This window comes from Apus apus, chromosome 1 (assembly GCF_020740795.1).
Source record: "Apus apus isolate bApuApu2 chromosome 1, bApuApu2.pri.cur, whole genome shotgun sequence".
In the NCBI taxonomy this organism is placed as follows: Eukaryota; Metazoa; Chordata; class Aves; order Apodiformes; family Apodidae; genus Apus; species Apus apus.
In genome coordinates this window covers 146,993,757-147,013,953 of record NC_067282.1, presented here as the reverse complement: position 1 = coordinate 147,013,953, position 20,197 = coordinate 146,993,757, and the positions used below count along the sequence as shown (strand labels likewise).

At 41.2% G+C, this 20,197-nt stretch overlaps 1 protein-coding gene across 3 annotated transcripts in view; it reads right to left on the bottom strand.

The window, feature by feature from the left end:
- The window catches only part of TBXAS1 (thromboxane A synthase 1), a 256,201-nt gene that overhangs the window by 169,087 nt on the left and 66,917 nt on the right, over positions 1–20,197 (bottom strand). For all 3 annotated transcript variants that reach the window (XM_051644014.1, XM_051644015.1, XM_051644016.1), the window contains one exon: positions 18,286–18,379. In XM_051644014.1, the coding sequence (XP_051499974.1) occupies positions 18,286–18,379 (94 nt within the window). The remainder of the gene's footprint in view (positions 1–18,285; positions 18,380–20,197) is intronic.

The following is a 20,197-nucleotide window of genomic DNA, read 5'->3' as shown; positions in this document are numbered from 1 at the left end:
GACTACATTACTAAAAGATCAAATGAATATAAACTGGCCATGGAAAAATGTTGGTAGAAATTAGATAAAAATTATTGAATATCAAAGCACTAAGATTTTAGAGCAGTCTGTCAGTCAGAATATCAGGGGCAAGAACCTCAAGGAGGGTACTGAGGCACAGCAGGTAAGCTGTAGATACTTAGGGTGCATAATCCAGCCCATCTACACCAGCCCCTTGAGATGATACAGAGCCACTTCCATAATGAGAGAGACTCTACTCTAGTGGAAAAGATCTACTGCACTTTCACATGTGCACACTGCATTCACATTTGTAGTTGATTCACATTGACTCACCTTAACTTTAAAGCATTCCCACATAGATACAGCCTCACATATTCATTTGGCATACTGCAATGAGATTCTCACTTTCTTTTTGTCTGTCTATTTTCAATCTCATTTCACTTTACAAACTTCATTTCCTCAACATCTCTGGGATGGTAAGTGCCCATCTGTCACAGGTGGGGAGTTGGAAGTACACAAGATTAAGCAATTTGCCAAACGCAACACAAGTCAAAGGCAGAGCCAGAGACAAGTTGCAGGTTTCTCGATGCTCCTTCTTGGTATCTTACAAAACTATTCCTTCCCTTCCACAGAAACACAGACAGTATATGAGATGGGAATATCAACAAATTTTACCTATTTCTGAGACATGTGACATGCCTGAGGCTTTGGAGAAAGGCAAGAGGAAAACAACCCCAGGTACACAGTTACCTGAAATGCTTTAAATAGAGGGAGGTTTCCCCCTCACCCAACTGTTAACTTAAGATTCAATTACTCTTATCATAGTATGCATAGCTACAAATGTAATTAGTCATAAAATTATCCAGACCCTCAAATTATTCCAGCTGCTGCATTTGACTCCCTGATTCTTGCAATAATGAATTCTCTAGACTGATTACACTGGCTAAAATAATATTTCTTTTTCTCTATTTGGAAGGTGCCTGCCATTAGCTCAGACCTTGTTTATATCTGCTGCAGAGCTATAATTGTAACCGTACTATTTTTACTAGGCCTATTGTCTAGATAACACTTAAACCTGCTAGGCCTTTACGTTACTTAATAGTAAATGTTACAGAAGACACCTATTCAGGCTTCCAGGAACATTTATCAAAAACAGAAAACATGTCATTACAAAGACACTTACAAAGAGAAATACAATTTGTGCAATGCACTGTGCTCATGAAAGGCTCCATATGAGGTCTTACAGACTCACTGCAATTTCTGATCCTGTGCTAAACATATATTTATAAGTCAAGAAACTAGAAATAAAGATAAAGAAATGACTGATTTTATTTTTTTACTAGACTACATAATTTCCACTAAATCTTTTCTAAGTTGTCTTCTTTCCAAACTGAGTGTAATTGTCTCCTGCACAATCTCTTCTTCTATGTAATTCCACTGGATTGCTAAATATCTTCACTGGCTTTTTTAATATTACTATATCCCCAAATTACAACAGGAAACCAGAGAATTACAGTGCTCTCTATAGGAGGGAATTCATTGAGCACGAGAAGACCATTGCAAAGTGTATTTTCACTGCATGTTCAGTGTCTCTCAGATGGATTAGTGTAAGCATTCAGCACATCTTACTAATGGTGAATGAATTTTATTAGTTTTCTTTGCTGGCCTCCCTTAAGGGAAGAAAAGCAGTAAGTACGTAATTTAAAGGAATGGAAACAAATTCTTGTAGGACAGACAGACATGCTAGCTAAATGTAAGGAAAACAAACATTTCAGGAGTGCTCTGACAATGCAGTGCTGTTTTAAGGGTCAACAAATTGGCAAAACAATTTGAAGAAATGGAAGTTGACTTTTCTCAAGAAGAGGAGACAGGGACTGTTTTCTCCAAGGAGTATCTCCACTTCTGTAGAGTGTCCCTGTCCTTCTCAGATCCATCAAGAGCAGACTCCTGAAAACATCATTTTAAAGGATAAAAGATGTCAACTAATTCCAATGTGCAAGTGTCTTTCTGAGGTACCATAGAGTACAAACAGACTTTGAAATACCTACTGGAAAAATTACTTGTCCGTGAGCAAATCTTGCATCTTGACCTACAAAATTAGGATGACAGTGTTTAAGCTTTCTTTTCCGATGCAAAGGCCAAGCTCTCTCACGTTGCTTTAACTCACTACTGCCTAAGCAGATACTATTTAGACATATGGGTTGGAATAAAACCTCAGCTTTAGGAAGCAACATTACTCATTCAGTGAGTGATAATACTGGCCTCCTCAGAGACATTTCCCTTGTACAGTGCTAGGGGTCTCCACCATTGTTTGTGAACTGATTATAAAATCAATGCCACTTAATTATCTGTGACCACCAAATATGATACTGAGACACATCTGAAAGGACTGAAGATTATCACAAACTTCATCTGCATTAAGGTCCCAAATTTTGATCTGTTATAGTGAAGACAGTAAGACACAAAACAGTGTCCAAATCAAAGCACTAGGCTGCTCGCAGAGTACTGCATCACGGAAGAGACCTGGAAAGAGCATTACATGTGACAGACATTAATCATACCACTTAATGCATTACTGAAAGATACTAGGACTATTTCTGTATTTTAGCATAGCTGGACAAGCCCAGCTTCCTCTTGTCTAATTCCCACCTTGTATGGATGCAGGCTCTCAAGCATGAAAGGAGAAAAATGTCCCTATAGATTGTACTGGCTTCTGATGCAGAACAGAGCATGCTGCTATCTGTAGCACAGACAGGCCAGACACAGGCATGACAGGTCCCTTTTTACTACCATCTATCACACGGCACCTCTGTAAAACCCACAAGGTTAAGGGCAGCTTGACACACACAAGCCTTGAGGTGAGCCTATACATTCAGCAGGGCACAAGGGGGCATGTGGCTGCTGAGCTGAAACATCTTCACCCTAGCCATGTGAACAAACACACAGTGTGCTTCAGCATACTCCTAGACAGACAGTCCACCAGGTAGGACAGACCTACCCTAAAACACTATAGACTAAAATATGTTGTAAGATCCTGTGCAGAATAGAATAGCCCTACCCCTTCAGGAATAAGACAAGCTAAAGCCCCAACAACCACATCACACCACACAGTTGATCTTCACCTATCTTAAAATAATTATTCCAATAAAATCTTTTGTTCTCATAAGGTAAATTGGTCATTACATTGTGTTCTAGAGGCAACACTAGAATTAAGATCCAAGCCTCCCGTGTGGTAGCTGGTAGGGTCCAAGCATAGAAAAGAGACACACTAGAAAGCCTTATCAGGCTTCCCTGGAACAAGGGATTAGGAAGAGACAAACACACAGTCCCAACCCCTGCATGGGCTGGAGAGAGGCTTGTGGAGAGCAGCAGGAGCTAAAATAGCACAAGAAAACTAAACAGGAGGCTCCACTGGCACAAGAATTTGGGAAAGCTCTAGGGATCAGCAAGGCTACTGGCCAGCACCCAGCCACAGAGTGCCAAGCAGAGAAGCACAGTCACAGCTTCAACTATAACAGTTTCATACACAGAAGAGTTTGAGTTTTGAAGCAGGGATTGAATTGGCTTGTGTGAGCCATTCATTTCTGTTTCTAGATCATTACCCAGGGCTGGATTCTGCAGCAGCATCAGAAAAAAACACCTTGTCAAGCCAGCTGGGTGTTGGGGGTTTTTTAATGAATGATGCTACACACTTGAGAATAACACTTTTTCCAGAGGAACCAATGCATTTAGCTGCCCTTTCATAACTACATTAATCTGCACGCAGAAAAGGAGAGAGAGAGTTGGCACCCCCATTCAGTGCAACAGCTGTACAGAACTACATGCTTTGGCACAAGGCAAGTCCGGAGCAGCCGCTGCTCCTCCTTCTCCCTGTAAATTAACCACGTTCCTGGAGGGTGGGCCACTGCCCGAAAGTAACCACTGTCTGGAACAGAAAGCAACTCTTCCATTGCACTCTCCCCATAAAGTAACAACCTGGAGGAACTGTAGAAGAAAAGAACAGCAGGGGACAACAGCACAATCAAGCTTCTTACAAACACAATCTTGAAGTGAAACCTGTCAGCCCTTGCACTACACTGAGTTTCCTATGTGTATGGTACCAAAGTGCTGCTATCTACAGAGTTCAGGGTTTGCACATTCCTGGCTCCAAGATGATCACATATTGTAAATAGTAGTTTCAAAACAGGGGCTTTCACCTAGGGGTCCTCAAAGAAAAGGGGACTTCTTTCAGGCAAAAGGTAAAAATCATGATGGGCCATTTGAAGGACAATTTCTGTTCAGAAGAATTAAAATAATATATTGTACTGTTAAGAAGGGCTGCTGAAAGTTTAACCTGTTGGACATCAGTGTTTGTCCCAGAGGAAAAGGACCAGATGAATGACCAGAGGAGAATGTGGCATCCATTCATGCCCTAGAAAGTAAGGGGGCATCCCACCATACCACTGCAATTAGTATGGATGGGGCACCCTTCAAAAACCTTGGGGAATCTCCTGCTGGTGGAAGATCTGGCAGGAGCCAACTCTCTGCTGGCTTATCTCTAAACCCAGCCCTTGGACAACATAGACACCACGAAATAGTGGCATGACCAGGAGGTGAATGGACTCCTGATCCACTCCCGGGTACCCGAGGGCTTTCTTAGAGACAGGATACTTTATGGGCAGCTTAAACTTCAGGGATTAAAGTGGGTTTTTCTGATTGCTCTAAAAACTTGGCCTCTCCCTCATAGATTTGGGTGAAAAACTTTTTTTAATTCAAGGTCAAAATTACAGGGTTCATCTGGAAGTAAAAATGAAGACCCAGATGAAGAATGCACATATCTATTCCTTTGACTCTCCTGCTAAAATTTCAAGCTACAAATCTGATATACACATGCCTCTACTTACATGTAAGAATATATATTTATATTTATTCATAACAACCTCAGGTTATTTATATGAAAATGCAGGATACACTAGAGAATCGGGTCCTTCAAAACACAGGCAAATATCTCAGCTCCTGTGAAGCAGGTCATTTCTAGAGGATGACAGGTTACATTCAATTAAAAGGACAGCTTTGAAGCTCTCTCTTTAGAGCAAAAATCCTCTCTCCAGCAAATCCTTAATACAGTTGCTGGACATTCAGTTTTATCACATGCCAAAATCTTCGTGACTTGTAAAGAAAGATGCAGGAGAAGGAATTATAATGGCCTCTTTTTACAGTAGGCAGTTGTCAGAGGAGGTGGAAGAAAACAAACCACACAGAAAACAATTGCCAATTTGTGGTCTTGACCATTTAAAAATGGATCCCAAAATAGCCTGCTAAATTGTTTCACCCAGAGCAAAATTACCCGTGAATACATATGCATGCACACAAAAACAGCATCTCTTGACGCAGTGCTGATGGTGACTGCAGTCAAGGAAGAAGTGTTATTGCATTCCACATTGTGAAAAGACCACAATGCAGTAATTATTCTGAAAGATTTTCACAAAGCCCAATTATTAAGCTAACATTATCCCATTATTGTTTGTTGCTATGGAGATAATATAATCAATATATTTTCTGGATTGATTTTTTTAGTACTACTAGCACATTGCACAATATAGCAAGATTTAACTCAATGCATTAACTGATTTTAGTTTACGATTGGCAAAGTCTTGAGGCAATAGATTGCAATCCATCTCATGCCTATTATTCTATCAAGACACTTAATGTCAAAATCTCTGCTGCAAAGCAAGTTTTCCTTGTTGGAAATGAGAAAAAGGATAACAAATTTATCTGAAAAGAGGCAATCTTTTAAGCATGAATTTAACATTTATTCCTATTTTTCCTTAGCCAAACAAAATTTACCAGACTGTGTAAAGAAGTCATGGAAAAGCAAGTTGCGTTTGAACTCTCAACTTCAGATGTCCATTTATTCTAGTGGGGTTGTCCTGAGGTGTTATTCTCCTCCACATAGCACAAACTTTTCCTGCAGCAACAGGAGGCTCCGAGAAGGCAGCAGGGATCGCAGCACTGTGCCAGAGCCCGCTGGATGCAAATGCAGTTCCTGGCTTTGCCACCACCTCTTCTTGTGCCAGTTTGGAGGTCTGACTCATTACCTGTTTCTGTGTCCAGTGCAGCCAGCAGGCACTCGACCATTAGTTTCAACAGGTGGCAAAGCAAAACTGTTACAGCCACGGCCCTTAAGTTTCCTTGCTGCAAGAACACTTCTTTCCTTACAGGTCTGCCTCTGCAGATTATGAGCTTTTTGCAAACCAAGGGACTGCTCCTGCATTAGGACAGTGGTAAGTCTGCACAAATCTGAGTCTCAGATCTTTGCAGTAGTAAAATTTATTACAAGGCTCCAATTCTGCCACTGTTCTTGCCTAGGAAGAGATGGGCTCATCATTGTGCAGGGTTTCAAAGCCTCTTAATGTATATTTACCATAATTGTCTAGAGAGGGATTTTAACAGGGTTTCCCTGCCCATATGGCCAGACTGTGGTAAATGGCCTTCACCTCTGTCCCAGAGAAGGCTGTATTTTGTCAGCATGGTCTAAAGTCAGGCTAAAATGTACAAGGGCAGCTTGCTAGACTTTGCATGACTAAATAAAAGGAGTTAACACAAAGCCTGAAAGTAACAATGCCTGTTAACTTTTGTGAGAATCATATGGTTATGCTTTTATGCGCCACGGCGTGGCTTTCGCTGCCTTGGGTTAGACACCAGCATAAGCATAGAAGAATTTTGGCCATAGAGTTTACAACTGTTTGTGTAAAATGTGAAATTATTCATCATAGTAATCACAGTAATTCCACCTTCTCCCTTCCCTAAAGGCACCATATTGGGTGGTCTTGTCTTTCTACATGAAGCAGGCTGAGGCCCAGTATTATAACTTCTGGGCTGGCTGGAGGAGATCCATCAGGAATGATCTTTCACAGATTAATTACGTTGCCTATGCAACACATCTGGCCCTTCTGGCCCAGGGAATAAGTAACAGAGTTAGGAATACACATTCACAACCCATGCCCTGTAAGACTGCTGTGCTGCCACTAACCCAAGCAGAGCTAGGGCTGGTTTTAAGACACCTGTGCCCTGTTTGCTCAACACTGCTTAGATCGTGCTCTTCCATCACATTTCTCAATGATGCTAATTTTATCAAAATGGCTCTGAATTGCTATGTGGGCACGTGCTGTGGCATTTAAGATAAGCACAGATGTAGGGTTGCTGGCCTTCCCACCTTGTTTATTTTTGTCATTTTACAAAGGATTTTTCTGCTGGATGGGGCTCAAACAAGTATGTATGACACCCATTCAAACAGGCTACTGTCACACATGCAGCTGTAGAGGACACCACCTGTTAGTTCATCAGCACAGTAAAGTGTAGCTTAATACACATCACTGTTTCAAATATGAATAAAAACTTCATTTGTTTCAAACCACTGACTGCCTGCTTCCATCACAATGCCTTATCATACAATAGCCCAGAAATTCTACAAAAAAAATACAACCTCATTTATCTGCAGTCAGTCAGGGGATATCAATTTGGGTAACAAAAATGATACAATTGCATTCCTAAGCAATGGTGTCAACAGCCAGACAGCATCCCTGGTAAATGGGCTGCAGGCCTTATTTTAGCACTCTCATTCACAACTAGTAGAGCCTACAAGGAAGGCTCCCTTCATTGCAGTGCTAGAGGATTAACTTAGGAAAAGTAATCAGTGTCCTGCTGCAAAGGTTTAGGCTAATCACACTTTGCTTAGTTACATTCAGTAATTGTGTAATTGTCACAGATTACAATCTTTTTTGATTAATCTATTAATAAAAAAATAAATCATCAGCACTCCAAAGCACAGAGATTGAACTTAGCTACTGGAAGTCACGCTCACAGGTAACAGAGAGTCATGTAGCAATGAGACATGGCAAAGAGGCAGAATCCTGTCCCTGCACAGCAGGACTTCTCTTGGAGCTCAGCTTTGCCAGTGCAGCTCTCCCTTGCCAGTACACTGACCCAGGCTGGTAGGGGAAGATACTGGGGTCCTACAGCCTCACCCTTCTGACTCATCCTCACATGTACAACAGAGCCCTAGTGGGAACAGAGAAATGACAACCCTCACAGAGGTCACAACATCGTGCAAAAGGTTCTTACAAACTTCCTCCCTCTGTGAAACATCATTTCACCTGAAGCACTTTGCCCACAATTAGGCAAAAAAAGGTGGATTGGAGATGGGAGGTTGGTGGGAGAGCCAGCACAGCACCTCACAGAGCTCCCTTTGCCGGCTCCGAGCAGCACTGCTCTCCGGGAGATGGGAGCTGTTCAAATGTTTTGACAGAACATGCCGATTTCTCGGGTATGTTTTTATTCTAGTCTATGTGCCAATTCTGTGCAGATTTCCAGTGGAAAGCAGGCAGGCAGTCTGGGTTTGCTCAAATAAAATGACTTCTCGCAAAAGAAGAAAAAGTCGCATTTTCAGATTATATTTGTAACTGGTTTAGTTGGGTTTTGTTGATTTATTTCAAATTTACCTGGAAACTCCATTTGCTAGCAGGCTCTAAAGTCAGGCCAACAGGCACCAAAACACTGTAGAAAATTAATCTGAAGCAAAAGAGCTCAGAGAACTTTATACAGGTTTGCAAGTAAACAGAACACAGAGGTTCACAGGGAAACCCCAAAAAACGTGACACTAAATTAATGATGTTCTAAACAGGGCTGCTTAGCCTGGTTCTGCAAGTACCCAAACACCTCATTTTTGCATTTGTGGTTGTATTCAAAAGGCTTTCTTTTTCACTTTTGCCTTAGGGAGTTATTTATAGGGCTATTATAATTTGAGGTCTGGTCTTCTCATGGCAGGTCCTCCATCCAGGAAATGAAATAGCATTAGAAAATGAAATCTCATGTTTATGAGGTCTTTGAGATGGCTCCCTGGGGCTTTGGGGAAAAAAAAAAAGGTAGTGAAAAATATAAACACAAATATAACCACAAGATATTTGCATAGTCCCTAATTCTATCTGTCATTAACTTTATGAGATTCTATTAAAATAAAGAACTCTGGTATAAGGTCACTAACTGTAACATTTTTTCCCCCCCAAGATCTTCCATTTTCCCCTTGTGTGTGATCAAGTACCTTTTCAACCCCGCCCTGGCTCCAAGGCGCTCCTGTCCAAGGCTGCCCCCAGATCTGTGTAGAACACAAAGATAACTCAAGCACCACCCCCTTCCTCTGGTTGCCTTGCCATGTGCTTTTCACAACACATTTTATGTCACAGCGTATTAGTAGACCAAGATAGGGGTTTGTTCACCCCTTTGCAAAAATCATATATCAAAAACCAATTTCTTACTCATACCTCTTTATACTTCTTTCCTAGACTACACTCTAGAGCCACAATGTGCCTTATCACCTGCTGTTTCCTCTCAACATATGGACAGAAAAGCAAAGAGGCAAATCAGCCATTTGGCATTCCCCATCCCCTTTTCCTGTGTGTCCAAAGGGACTCTTCCCTCTGACCCCAGCTCTTGCCATTATATGTTTCCCTTTTCTTGAGTGGAATATAATCACCATGTTTAAAGTCCAACTCAACTTCTCAGAGAATACTTAAATTCGCCATCACATGGGACTTCTTATGGCTTCTGCAGCCCTGCTTTCACTAACCCTACCTAAATTACGTCTGGCATCATGCTACCTAGGAAAAGTTAACAGCTTTCTATAATCCCAGAATTCAGAAAAGTCATTGGATATAATGCACGAAAACTACAGAAGTTCATAAAATAGTAAAGATTAATTTGCAATTATTTGAATAGTTATTTCTTGCATAGTTTATATGAACATATGCATTTGAGAATATTTTAAACTTGTATCTAAGTTTCAATTTTTCTCTTGTCTATAATTTTCATATTTCTTGTCATAGGGTAAAGTGAACTTTTTTTTACCTGAATATTTAAAAGTGTCCCACTGTAACCGTCCAAAGAACATTTCACTTTCCCCTCTCCATTATGAGAAATCATCTAAAGTAATGGAATATTTAAAAAATAAAAATGGAAGCCAGAATAAAAGGTTAATAGCAAAAAAAAAACAACACACCAAAATGAAAAATTAAAAAGTACAAAGACAACCCAAGACTGTATCGTCCATTTCATTGCATTGCATGGTGAAAACAAAAGAAAAAATCCCAGCAATTTTAAATACATGGTTTTTTTAAAGCACAGGTTTGTTTAAACTTCCTGTTGAATTTCTTTTTTTCTTAAAAAAAAAAAAGCTAAATTAAAAAATCAGTCAGTTCTCAAACAAACCTGATTAGAATCCAACTGGTTGATTCTGGTTTCACATTATCATCTACACTTAGTCATGTGCTGAGGCCTCTGAGGACATAGAGAATTAGATTAACTTTGAACTTTGCACGTCTCTGACAAGATTGGTCCTTTCTTACACTTCCATGTCTTTCTAGGCAGCTTGCATCTCTGAATCAAATTGCGTAAATAATTATCCAAAAAAGAGCACTCCAGAAAATAACATTTCATTTATTTGGCAAATTAAGAGAATCCCAAGCGTGCAATAGCTGCTTTACCTCTGTCCCACATCTGCAACTACTGAAGCCCTTGCTGCCCTCTCCCAGTGTCCATCCTGCAAACCCATCCTGCCCTTGCCAGCACTGCATCCATTTGACCACAGGCTATGACCAAATCTCAATTTCACATTCAGTCCCTCTTAGGAAAAGTTGTATTTCATCTTTGCATCCTGCCTGGGGAGGGGAGAACACAGGGGGTCATAAGTCTCACATTCAGAAAAAGATACCATGAGATGATGCCACCCAAGGCACACTGTAGGCAGCCAGAAGACACCACACAATGAATGCCAGAGATTTCATGACACGTATTTGAACAGGCACTTATCCAAAGCTTTCTATTAGTCATTTTAATACCCAGCCTTGCAGAAACTGAGCCCAACTATCTGCAATGGATCAGACCCACAGCAGCTCTGCCTTCTTATTCTCAGGAAGGGTGGGGAAAGTATCTTGCTTGCCACCCTTTCAGGATGACTTGCTGTGCAGAAGGACAGCCTCTTATTGGAAGAGACATGCCACGCTGTAAAGATCCTAGTGGAGCCTGGGTTAGCAGCACTTGTAAGAAAACCCTAATGAAAATAAATTGTTATGTATTTACCCATATGCTGAGGAGCATATGGCTAATGCATTTAGACACTGCTAATGAAGTTAAGACTCAGCTAAATTTGTTAGCTCATGGGTAACAACTGTTCTCAACAAACAATCTGAGCCTGCTCTAAGTTTAGCATTATAACTGATACCTGGCCATTTATCACACATACTGATCTTGCTGACATAGAACTGATTTTCTGCATATGGATTTCTACACATCACAATGTGATGTTCAGGAGCATATGATGCCACTAAACTCAAGATTTACAGGTAAAGTGAGCAAGTTGCAACTTCATTTAAAACAACAGACATTACTCTTATTCATTGTAGCCCTGAGTCTATTGCTTTTTTTTTTTTAATTTCAAGGACTCAAAGACTGTCTTTAGTCCAATCCCATTTTCACCAGGCCAGTGCCACACTGATGTATGTGACTGCAGCCAAAACTGAACAGAGGACAAGTACGCCGAAGAATTATTCCTGCTTTTTTAAGTCCATGTGTAAAAGCCCATTAGGTTTACTCAAACAACTACAGGAGCCCTCCTATTCAGTCTAATCATTATCATGCTGCTCTTCAAGGTGAGCATGTCCACTTCTTGTGGGAACTCTGCTCTTTATGCATTGTCACAGGGATCGTGGAGTCCCAGGTAAATTCCAGTTTGAGTGATTACACTGGGTCTATCTGTATGCTACTACCATTGCAACTATACATTATTTTCAGTCTCTTAGGCCAGCATAGCATGCTGTGTAGCATGGCTGTTTTGCATGGCTGTTTTGTGTTTACTGTTGCTATATGTCATGACAGAGCTGGCTTTAATTTAGCAGTACATGCTGCTCAAAGAGCAGGCTATGTAGCAACTTCCAGAGGGTTATGTGATGAGCAAGCAAATATAGTCTCCAAAAGCACAACACATGACAAACTTACCCTACACCACTCTCAGGAGCCAGGTGTCATTTATGACATAGTCTTCTTGTCTAATGGATATTGGGTAGCCATTTCTCAATTGACTCCAAAAAGCCATTAAAAAGAAACAATTTTGGTAAAGGATGGAAGAGCAGAGAAATGTCCTTCAGCACCATAATTCTGGGGACCCATATTACTCAGACAGCTTCATTTATAGACCTGAGCCAGGCCTGGCTTTGATTCACACCCTCACTTGCTCTGTGACTATTGCCAAATCATTTAATCTTACTCCAGCCTTCAAGCAGCCCAGTCCATTAAAGGCAGCAATGATACCAGCCTCCCCAAGTCTACCAGAGAAAGTCTGTAGAGAAGTTGCTCAAAGTATTTCACCATGACCTGATGAAAACACACACCTATCTATTATAGAACACCCTTTATGCCAGTTTGCAGACCCAAGGTGAAGCAAAAAAAAGATTTGCTCACCCAAAAAGTAAGAAAGCTTTGTCCTAGTCTGACTTGCCCAAAGTCACATTGGGAGCCTGGTGAAAGCCAGAAGCATGATTGGAGAGTCTCTCTTCTCACTCGCTGTGCTGCCACGCAGAACATCATCTCCTTTTCCCTTAACAGGAAAAGGTCTTCACACAGAGCTCACCATTACTTTAGACATTACCTCTCCACCTCATGTAGTGTTTAAAAAAGAAAACAAAGTATGCCAAAAGGAACCACATGGTGTAAAGAACACCAAAACCACTATGTTGCTTGTCAATGAAGTCTGCATCTCCTCCAAGGGACAACTCCCGAGGTCTGCAGGAAAAACGCAGCCCTGCACAGCAAATAGATGTGGGAGCTGCTCTAGGCACAAGCCACCCAGTCAGCATGCCATTCCTCAGAATGCAAAAGGGTCCTGTTTCTTCCCTCAAAAGTAAAACGGTAGAGCCAAAAGACCAAAAGCAACTGTCATGTCTACTACCACCTTCATTGCTCGGTCACCATTATTTGCCAGCAAAGCAGCTGTCATGTAAATCCTACCAGTTGCTTTGAGTATCCTAACACTGTCTTCAGCTTCCATAAACATTATTTAAAGTCGACACCACATTCAGGGATACCTTGCAAACACAGCTATCAGAAACATGGAGTGCAAAAAAAGGAGAGAACATTGTGCCTCTAAAGAAGGACGTGAGGTGTACACACTGCTCACCCTGTTGAGATCCCGCAAGCTCAAGGAGATGCTGAGGTGAGCCACAGCACAGCTCTGCCCAGTGCTCTTCTGAGAAACTAGAGGTCCAGCTCTCACTGAAGGGTGTAAATAGTATTTTATCAAGTGGGAGACAGCTAATTGGGATGTCTTGATTTCCTGCATTAGGCTTCCACAAAAAAATAAATGCACTGACCTTTGTAAGGTCATATGACAACACTAACATCTGATCAAAGGAGGTAGCACAGAGTATCAGATGAAACTAGGAAAATACATGTATTTGAAGGGGAAAGTGACTGGCTTTATAGACATATGAATACACACATAAAACCACGACTAACCCCAGGTTTTCTGTCATGTTCTGTGACATGTCTAGGTTTAGAACTGCAGCATAGGTATTCATGTCACACGAAACACACGTGCACACACAGGCCTCCCAGTCAAGGTGGGGAGTTTCCCAGGATGTAAGAGCACTTGAGGCACACCATAAGGTCTGTTTGGGCAGTCAGCAGCCCAGAGTGGACACACACAGCTGACTGGGGGAGATAAAGCTAGATTGATTGGTGGTGCCAGGGCCATCTTTCTGGTTCTAGGTAGATAGCTATCAAGTGGCAAAACACACACTCCCTATCCCATTTCTCTCTTGTTTATCTGCACAGAGCAACACAAAAACATATGTAGGCTTTCACTGTCAGCGTAAGCCATATTATTCTTGTAATTAAATCCACATCATTGGCCTGAGACCTCCTCCTCTTCTCTTTCCCCCTTCTTTGCTCCCCTTACCATTTGCCTGTCTCCAGCCTTGTTTGGGTTTACACTCTGTGCCATTAAATTCCAGAACAGTAAACACTGCAGCCTCTCTCACTGAGCACTGACATGCTGCTTTATAGGCTGAAAATTAGACATAGGGTTAATTTCATTCCTGCAAAGACACTGCCTTTTATTTTTCTTTACGTCCAACTCAAAGGATGCTTTTTGCAGATGTGTAGTGGAAAAAAAAATCATGTTTGCACTCTGCTTCCTCCCTGTGCTCCCCTTTCTCCACTCCCACCCATCAGCTATAAAACATCACAGCCCAGCCAGATATCAAACTGAAAGCAAGACAAAGCACCCACACAGCCCCCACTTCCATTCAGCAGAAATGGGCCACTCTGGCATAGCCCAGGAGCTACAAGTAGGCCAGACAGAAATAAACAGAGTAAACAAAGAGTATCCTGTCCAAGCAGAGAGGGGCTAAAGAGAGTGATGTCTTTCATTAAAATGCAAGGCAGGGATGCAAGCACGCAGCCAGTCAAAAGCATCACTGGAGCTTGCTAGGAGTAATGGGAGGAAAGCAGCACATGATCACACCATTATAAGGACCCAAAACACATGACCCAGCTGTACACATAGCAACTGCATATCCCACCTACCATGTACCAAAACAAGGTGGCCAACCACACACCTACCACCACCCTAAAACACCAGAGACACCAGCCCCAAGGCTGCAGCATCCCAGCACTGCTTCCTGGAAGGCAGAGTAGGGAACAGTGCACACAGGTACAGTACCAGGCGACCAGAGCTGTGCAAATGTCAGAGCCAATGATATTTTAAAACAGCCCAGCTGCCTTTTTAGAAAGGGGGTGGGAAAGGGGAAGAAAAGCACAGCACAGCCATAGCAACAGGTCAAGTGTTTGCTGCGGTTCTTTGGAAGGATAATGTGGGCACACGTGCCTTCTCAGTTTTCAAAGCATTTGTCACGTAGTAAAATCATTAACCTGGAAATTAATACAAGAGTTTTGTTTAGTTCATTTGTAACCTGCTGCTCCGAAGCCCATGCAGATCCACATGTGAAAGTCCATGCTGTATATACCCTTGTGTCTCCTGTTACACAACTATTGCAAAAAAACCTCACGTTTTTCCACAGACTGGTAGGAAAAATGCAGTACATGGAGAGATGGGGGCAGAGTCAGGAGTTTCGAGCAAAACAGCAGTCTGTCTGCTGCAAGTCTGCTCAGTTATTGGGAAAATTGAACATGCTGCTTTTTTTAAACAGCCTAATCATATTTACTATTACATCAGGCTTATCCGCCACAAATTGTTCTCATGCAATGGAAGAATTTTTAATCTAATATCTTGGACTCAGGTAATTTCCCAGCTGCAGAACTGCAATAATTTCCTATCTTCTCATTTTTGAGATAAGCCGATTAACTTGGGTATGTTTTAGTTTCAGGGTGAGATTATCTCCCTTTATTGTACTTGAGAGAGAAGGAGCAACTTCCAGTAAAACAACTTTGTTTTCCCCAGGTCTGCTTCTCTGTGATGTAGATAGGTCTTTCCTGTTGCATTTCCCTTAGCTCCTTAACTTTCCATACTTCATCTTCCTCTCTCAGAGTCACTACATTACAGCAACTCTTATCTTACCCAAAGAAAATATGCTGTTTGAAAAACCATTGAAATAACTGTTTTGAAAAAAACTCGTGTAGAAAACATTTTCTTGTTTAAAATACATTTGAAAGTTTATTTAAAACCCCACAACCCAAAACTATTGATCAAACCTTGCTTGTATTGTTTATTTATGCTCTGCTCACACAAACAGCAGAGTAAAACAGGAACCTCCATTCGCTTTGCTAGAACTGATTTACAATCAAGTAAGGGAGAAGACAAGCAAATCCATGAATTTATACTATTACAAATTGAAAAATACTGCTTACTCCCACAATTTTGTTGAAAACCTTTGATATTTCAAGTTTTTTCTTAAATTCCCAGGTCCTATATTTACTTGATTATGTCAAAGGGACTCCCTCTCCTCCTCTATTTTTTCCTTAATCCTATGATTCCTAGAAAAATATTGTAGGAGGAAAGCCTGAAACCATGAGATGAGGACACTTTTTGGACCAGAAGGCTTTGTACGTTGAAGTGTTTTATTTCCCTTTGTCTTCTAGATCTTATTGTACTGGGCTTTTCAACCTGTGTGGATTTGCAGACCAAATTTGCCACCGGAAATGTATAAATTACACATACACAGATTCCCGTAAAGCACATAACAGTTAATTTCTCCTAGTCACCATTCATTGATTCCTCTGAAATAAGTGTTAATGGGTTGAAAAACACTAATCTGATGACTTAGTGGAAGCATGGCTCATGTGTTTTCCCTGGACAACACTGGCAGCACCAAGAAGGAGCTGGTCTGTTTTAAAAAGGGTGTTCTAAAAAGCCAGTTCAGTGAAAATACATAGTTCCTAAAACATGCAAGAACTTCCTACCATTATAGATGAAAGATATTAGTGTTTTGCTACTTCCTACAAAAATAAGAGAGTCACCTCAGCACCCCCTCACAGCTAAGCCACTAAACCCATCTCCAGGAAGGTGATGGGCAGCCTCTTGTTCTTCCCTGCTGGGGAAGGGAAAGTGGAAACTGTCCTCTACTGACTGCAGTGTCAGAGTCCTTGTGTCCCTGAAAATACTCTCACGGAGAATCGCTCGCAGTATAAAAGCAGCCCTCCCATTACCAGCATGTTGCTATGGGCACTATTTCTAGGAAAGCAACCACAGGAGTACATCCAGAAAACATGGCAAAACATACAAGGGAGGAAAGAAAAATTGCAAAGGGCTTTGACTTATCCCTGCCTGTTCCAGCCGGCAGCAACAGGACTGTAGAGAAGACGGACGGTGAAATGCTGTAGTGCTGGACATGCCAGCCTGGTGGGGCTTGTGGTTTTGCATCATTCAGCTCTGTTTACAAATCCTGATGGAATTATTATTTCTTTGTACTCTAAGATACAATTTCATGGCTACCTTTAATTATTCTTTTTTTTTCCCTAAAAGTTGGTAAAATTAAGCTTACCTTTTCTTCATTAGCCTGCTTTAAGGGACTTTCATGAATGCAATTCTGGTAATTAAAGTTGCCTAATGGATAACAGGTAATGGTTCACAAAAACTTTCTGCTGGTACAGGGCAAGGCTACCTACAATACATCAAAATAAATTATTCTCCAGGCACCTTTTCCCACAGTGTGTTAGCAGGTGGCTAATAACAACTGGAGTTTGTTGTCAAAGAACTACAGAATGAGTAGCTTTGTGCCATCCAGCTGAATGTAAACCAGAAGAGTGAGGATTAACTGGTCTGTATTCCACACCACCAGCATCTCCTGTATGTTAAAGTCACCCTGTCAGTTCCAGTTCAAATTAATAAAGAGCGGATCAAGTCTACCTTTCATGCTATTTTCTAAATGAAATCAGATGTACATGTAAAAATGGGTTTTACCTAATAACGAGACAGATATTGACAGAACAATCACCATGAAGACCAAGGTAAGAGGCACTATATTCTCATTAATAATTCAAATCTCAGCAAGGATAATGATGACCATGCACTTCAAAGAGGAAATTGGGCAGCAGCTGGAGTTAGTCCAGATTTCCTGAAAAGTTGTTGGACTGTGACAGAGATGCACAAGAGAGATTTTACTCCGAGATCCAATCAGAGAAATGCAGCTCATTATTAAGAGAACTCAAACCCTCAGAAGCATTACTGAAATTGAGAGAGGAACAAAAAAGGACAGTGTTAGCAGACTAAGGGGATGGGTGAAAAAATAAAGGAACAGAATCTGGGGGCAGAATCTCAGTACTTCCCCTTCTCCCCATCCAGGATGGCAACACAGGGGGCACAGAGCAACAGTGTTCAGTGGTACCTAATTCCAGTTACTGCTTAGGAGCAAGCAATATTACAGGCTTTAAAATAAATGTGTACAATCAGCAAAAACATAAACAGAAAGGTCATAGGAGCCAAAACCATTCAGAACAAACCAGTTTGGGTGAGTTAACATAATCTTCTCTATTCACATAACTAAGTTTGTTTCACTAAGGGCATGAACTTTCTTGGAAAAGCTCAAGTAATTAACTGCAGAAGCTTACACATTTTATTTCCCTCGAGTTCATTTTACCCTGAAGTTAGAGCTGCTTGTACACAACTGCTTCTAGCAGTTCACTCCAGAAGTAGAGTTTTGCTTGTTCTTTGCTCGAAGTGTTGGATTCCCTTCAGTTCCTCCTACCTCCTATCCACCCTTCCCATCACTTCAGATGGGTACAAAGAAAACCATATCTTACCTCACGGAAAAATAGCAGATTTCCAATGAAAGGAAGAGGTGGAGGATGTCGGATGCCTACTTTGCTTAGTTTGGAGAACGCAGAGGTGGAGTACCTGGAAAAAAATAATGTAGTAAGTTAATTTTTTATTTTGTCAGGTTAGGACTTCCCATAGAAATTGGTTCCACTGACTTCCCTGGATTCAGAGAGGGAGAAGATGCTTTCTGTGTTGGCCAAACAGAACTGCCAACATGGTGACATTGCTTAGCAGCTCCTTAGGTCACAGAAATAAATGCAACACACCAGTGCCTCAGAGAGGACAAAAGAATGAAGGGACTCAAAACACAGGCCTGCAGATTGAGCAATGAGAACATAGACCTGCTCCTCTTCCCACAGAGGGTCTTCTAAGTCAGAAGTGATGCTCTAAAGCTATGTGAGGTTACAAACAAGACCAGAATAGGTATTTGGGTTTTGACTACTGTGGCACACATCTGTGAAGGGAACAAGACAGATCTTCAGACTTATTTTCTTCTTCCCTCACCGCTACCTATACAGATCACAGAACAAGAATTCAAACTAGTCTCAGTTGTGTACGAGCCAAGACACTGTCAGTACGTTCAAGTCAAGCCTGGTATTTGGGCCACATATGCTGATTAAGTGATTTTCCAGCTGCCAGTCAGCAAATTAAACAAAGATAAAAAATACAGGGAAACTAAACTCAGACTGAAAAGCTTCATGCATCCCTTGTTTCAGATGAAACTGTGGCATGTTAACAGGGGCAATATTAGAAAAGAAGAAAAAAGAAAAACCCAAACCCAAAGTCTTTTTTTTTCCTTCCCTCCCCCTTTCTCAACACAAACAATGGATTTAAGTCAGTGGACTTCAATCAGCACAACCTGAAAGAGCAGGAGCTAACAGCAGCAGCTTTGATTAGCCAAAGACATAGCACTACTCAGTGCTCTCATGCTGAACACTATCACCAAGATATCCAGGGCAAAAGATCTTTATGATTAATACAGGCTGTGTCTATACTAAGATCTCAGCTCAGAGCAATAGTATAGCTTTAAATGTCTTCCTTTGCACAATGGTTCTATGTCTGGGGCAGATTTGTCACATGTAACTACTCTCTTACGAGAAGAAACCGGACCTGAAGCCCTGCTCCAGCTCATCATCTCTTACCAAGAGAGGTCTGAACTACTGAGTCGTCCCTTTAGCTTTGAACTGCAAGTGTGAGGAGACTGTTTAGTCCTGGGGAGCAAATTAAAACTAGTCCAAAATAAAAACTGTGAACTATATATAGTGTAAGGGTTGTGGTATCAACCCCTTTAGTCTTTAAGTCTGCAAGTCATTCAGATGACATAATTGAGAGAGAGCAGAAGCAGAGCCTTGTTGACTCTGAAAACTATGCTAACCCATTGCTATGACTTGGGCCTTTCCTGCTTCATGTCCAATAATTGATACATCTTCCTACGAGACACAGGGAGAAATATTCTGCTTTAACCAAATGGACAAATGGTGCACAATTCTCGGCGGCCAGGGAGGAGGAAGAAAAGTGAGGAAGGAGCAGAAGATGGTCCTTTTCTCAAGAAGGTGGAAGAGTAAAAAATGACTTTGTGAAATGAAATATCTAATACTAAGATAATTACAACTCAAATGACCAGCAAAGCAGAATGGGACTTTAGTATTGAGTTAGGAGTTAGCAGCTTTTTGCATTTCCATTTACCAAGATTTCCTGAAGCACAGTACCTGTTCTCTTAACGGGTTTGCTTTTGTAAAGATATTTTACAAAAATCCAATTCAGAAGACACAGATTTAGTAATTTTTAAATATCAACAATGTTTGTTTTATGGAGCAGTACAAACCTCCACAAACACATTTTCAATAGAAATGATGTGTCTTCAGTCTATGCAAGGGCATTATTTCAGTATGACAG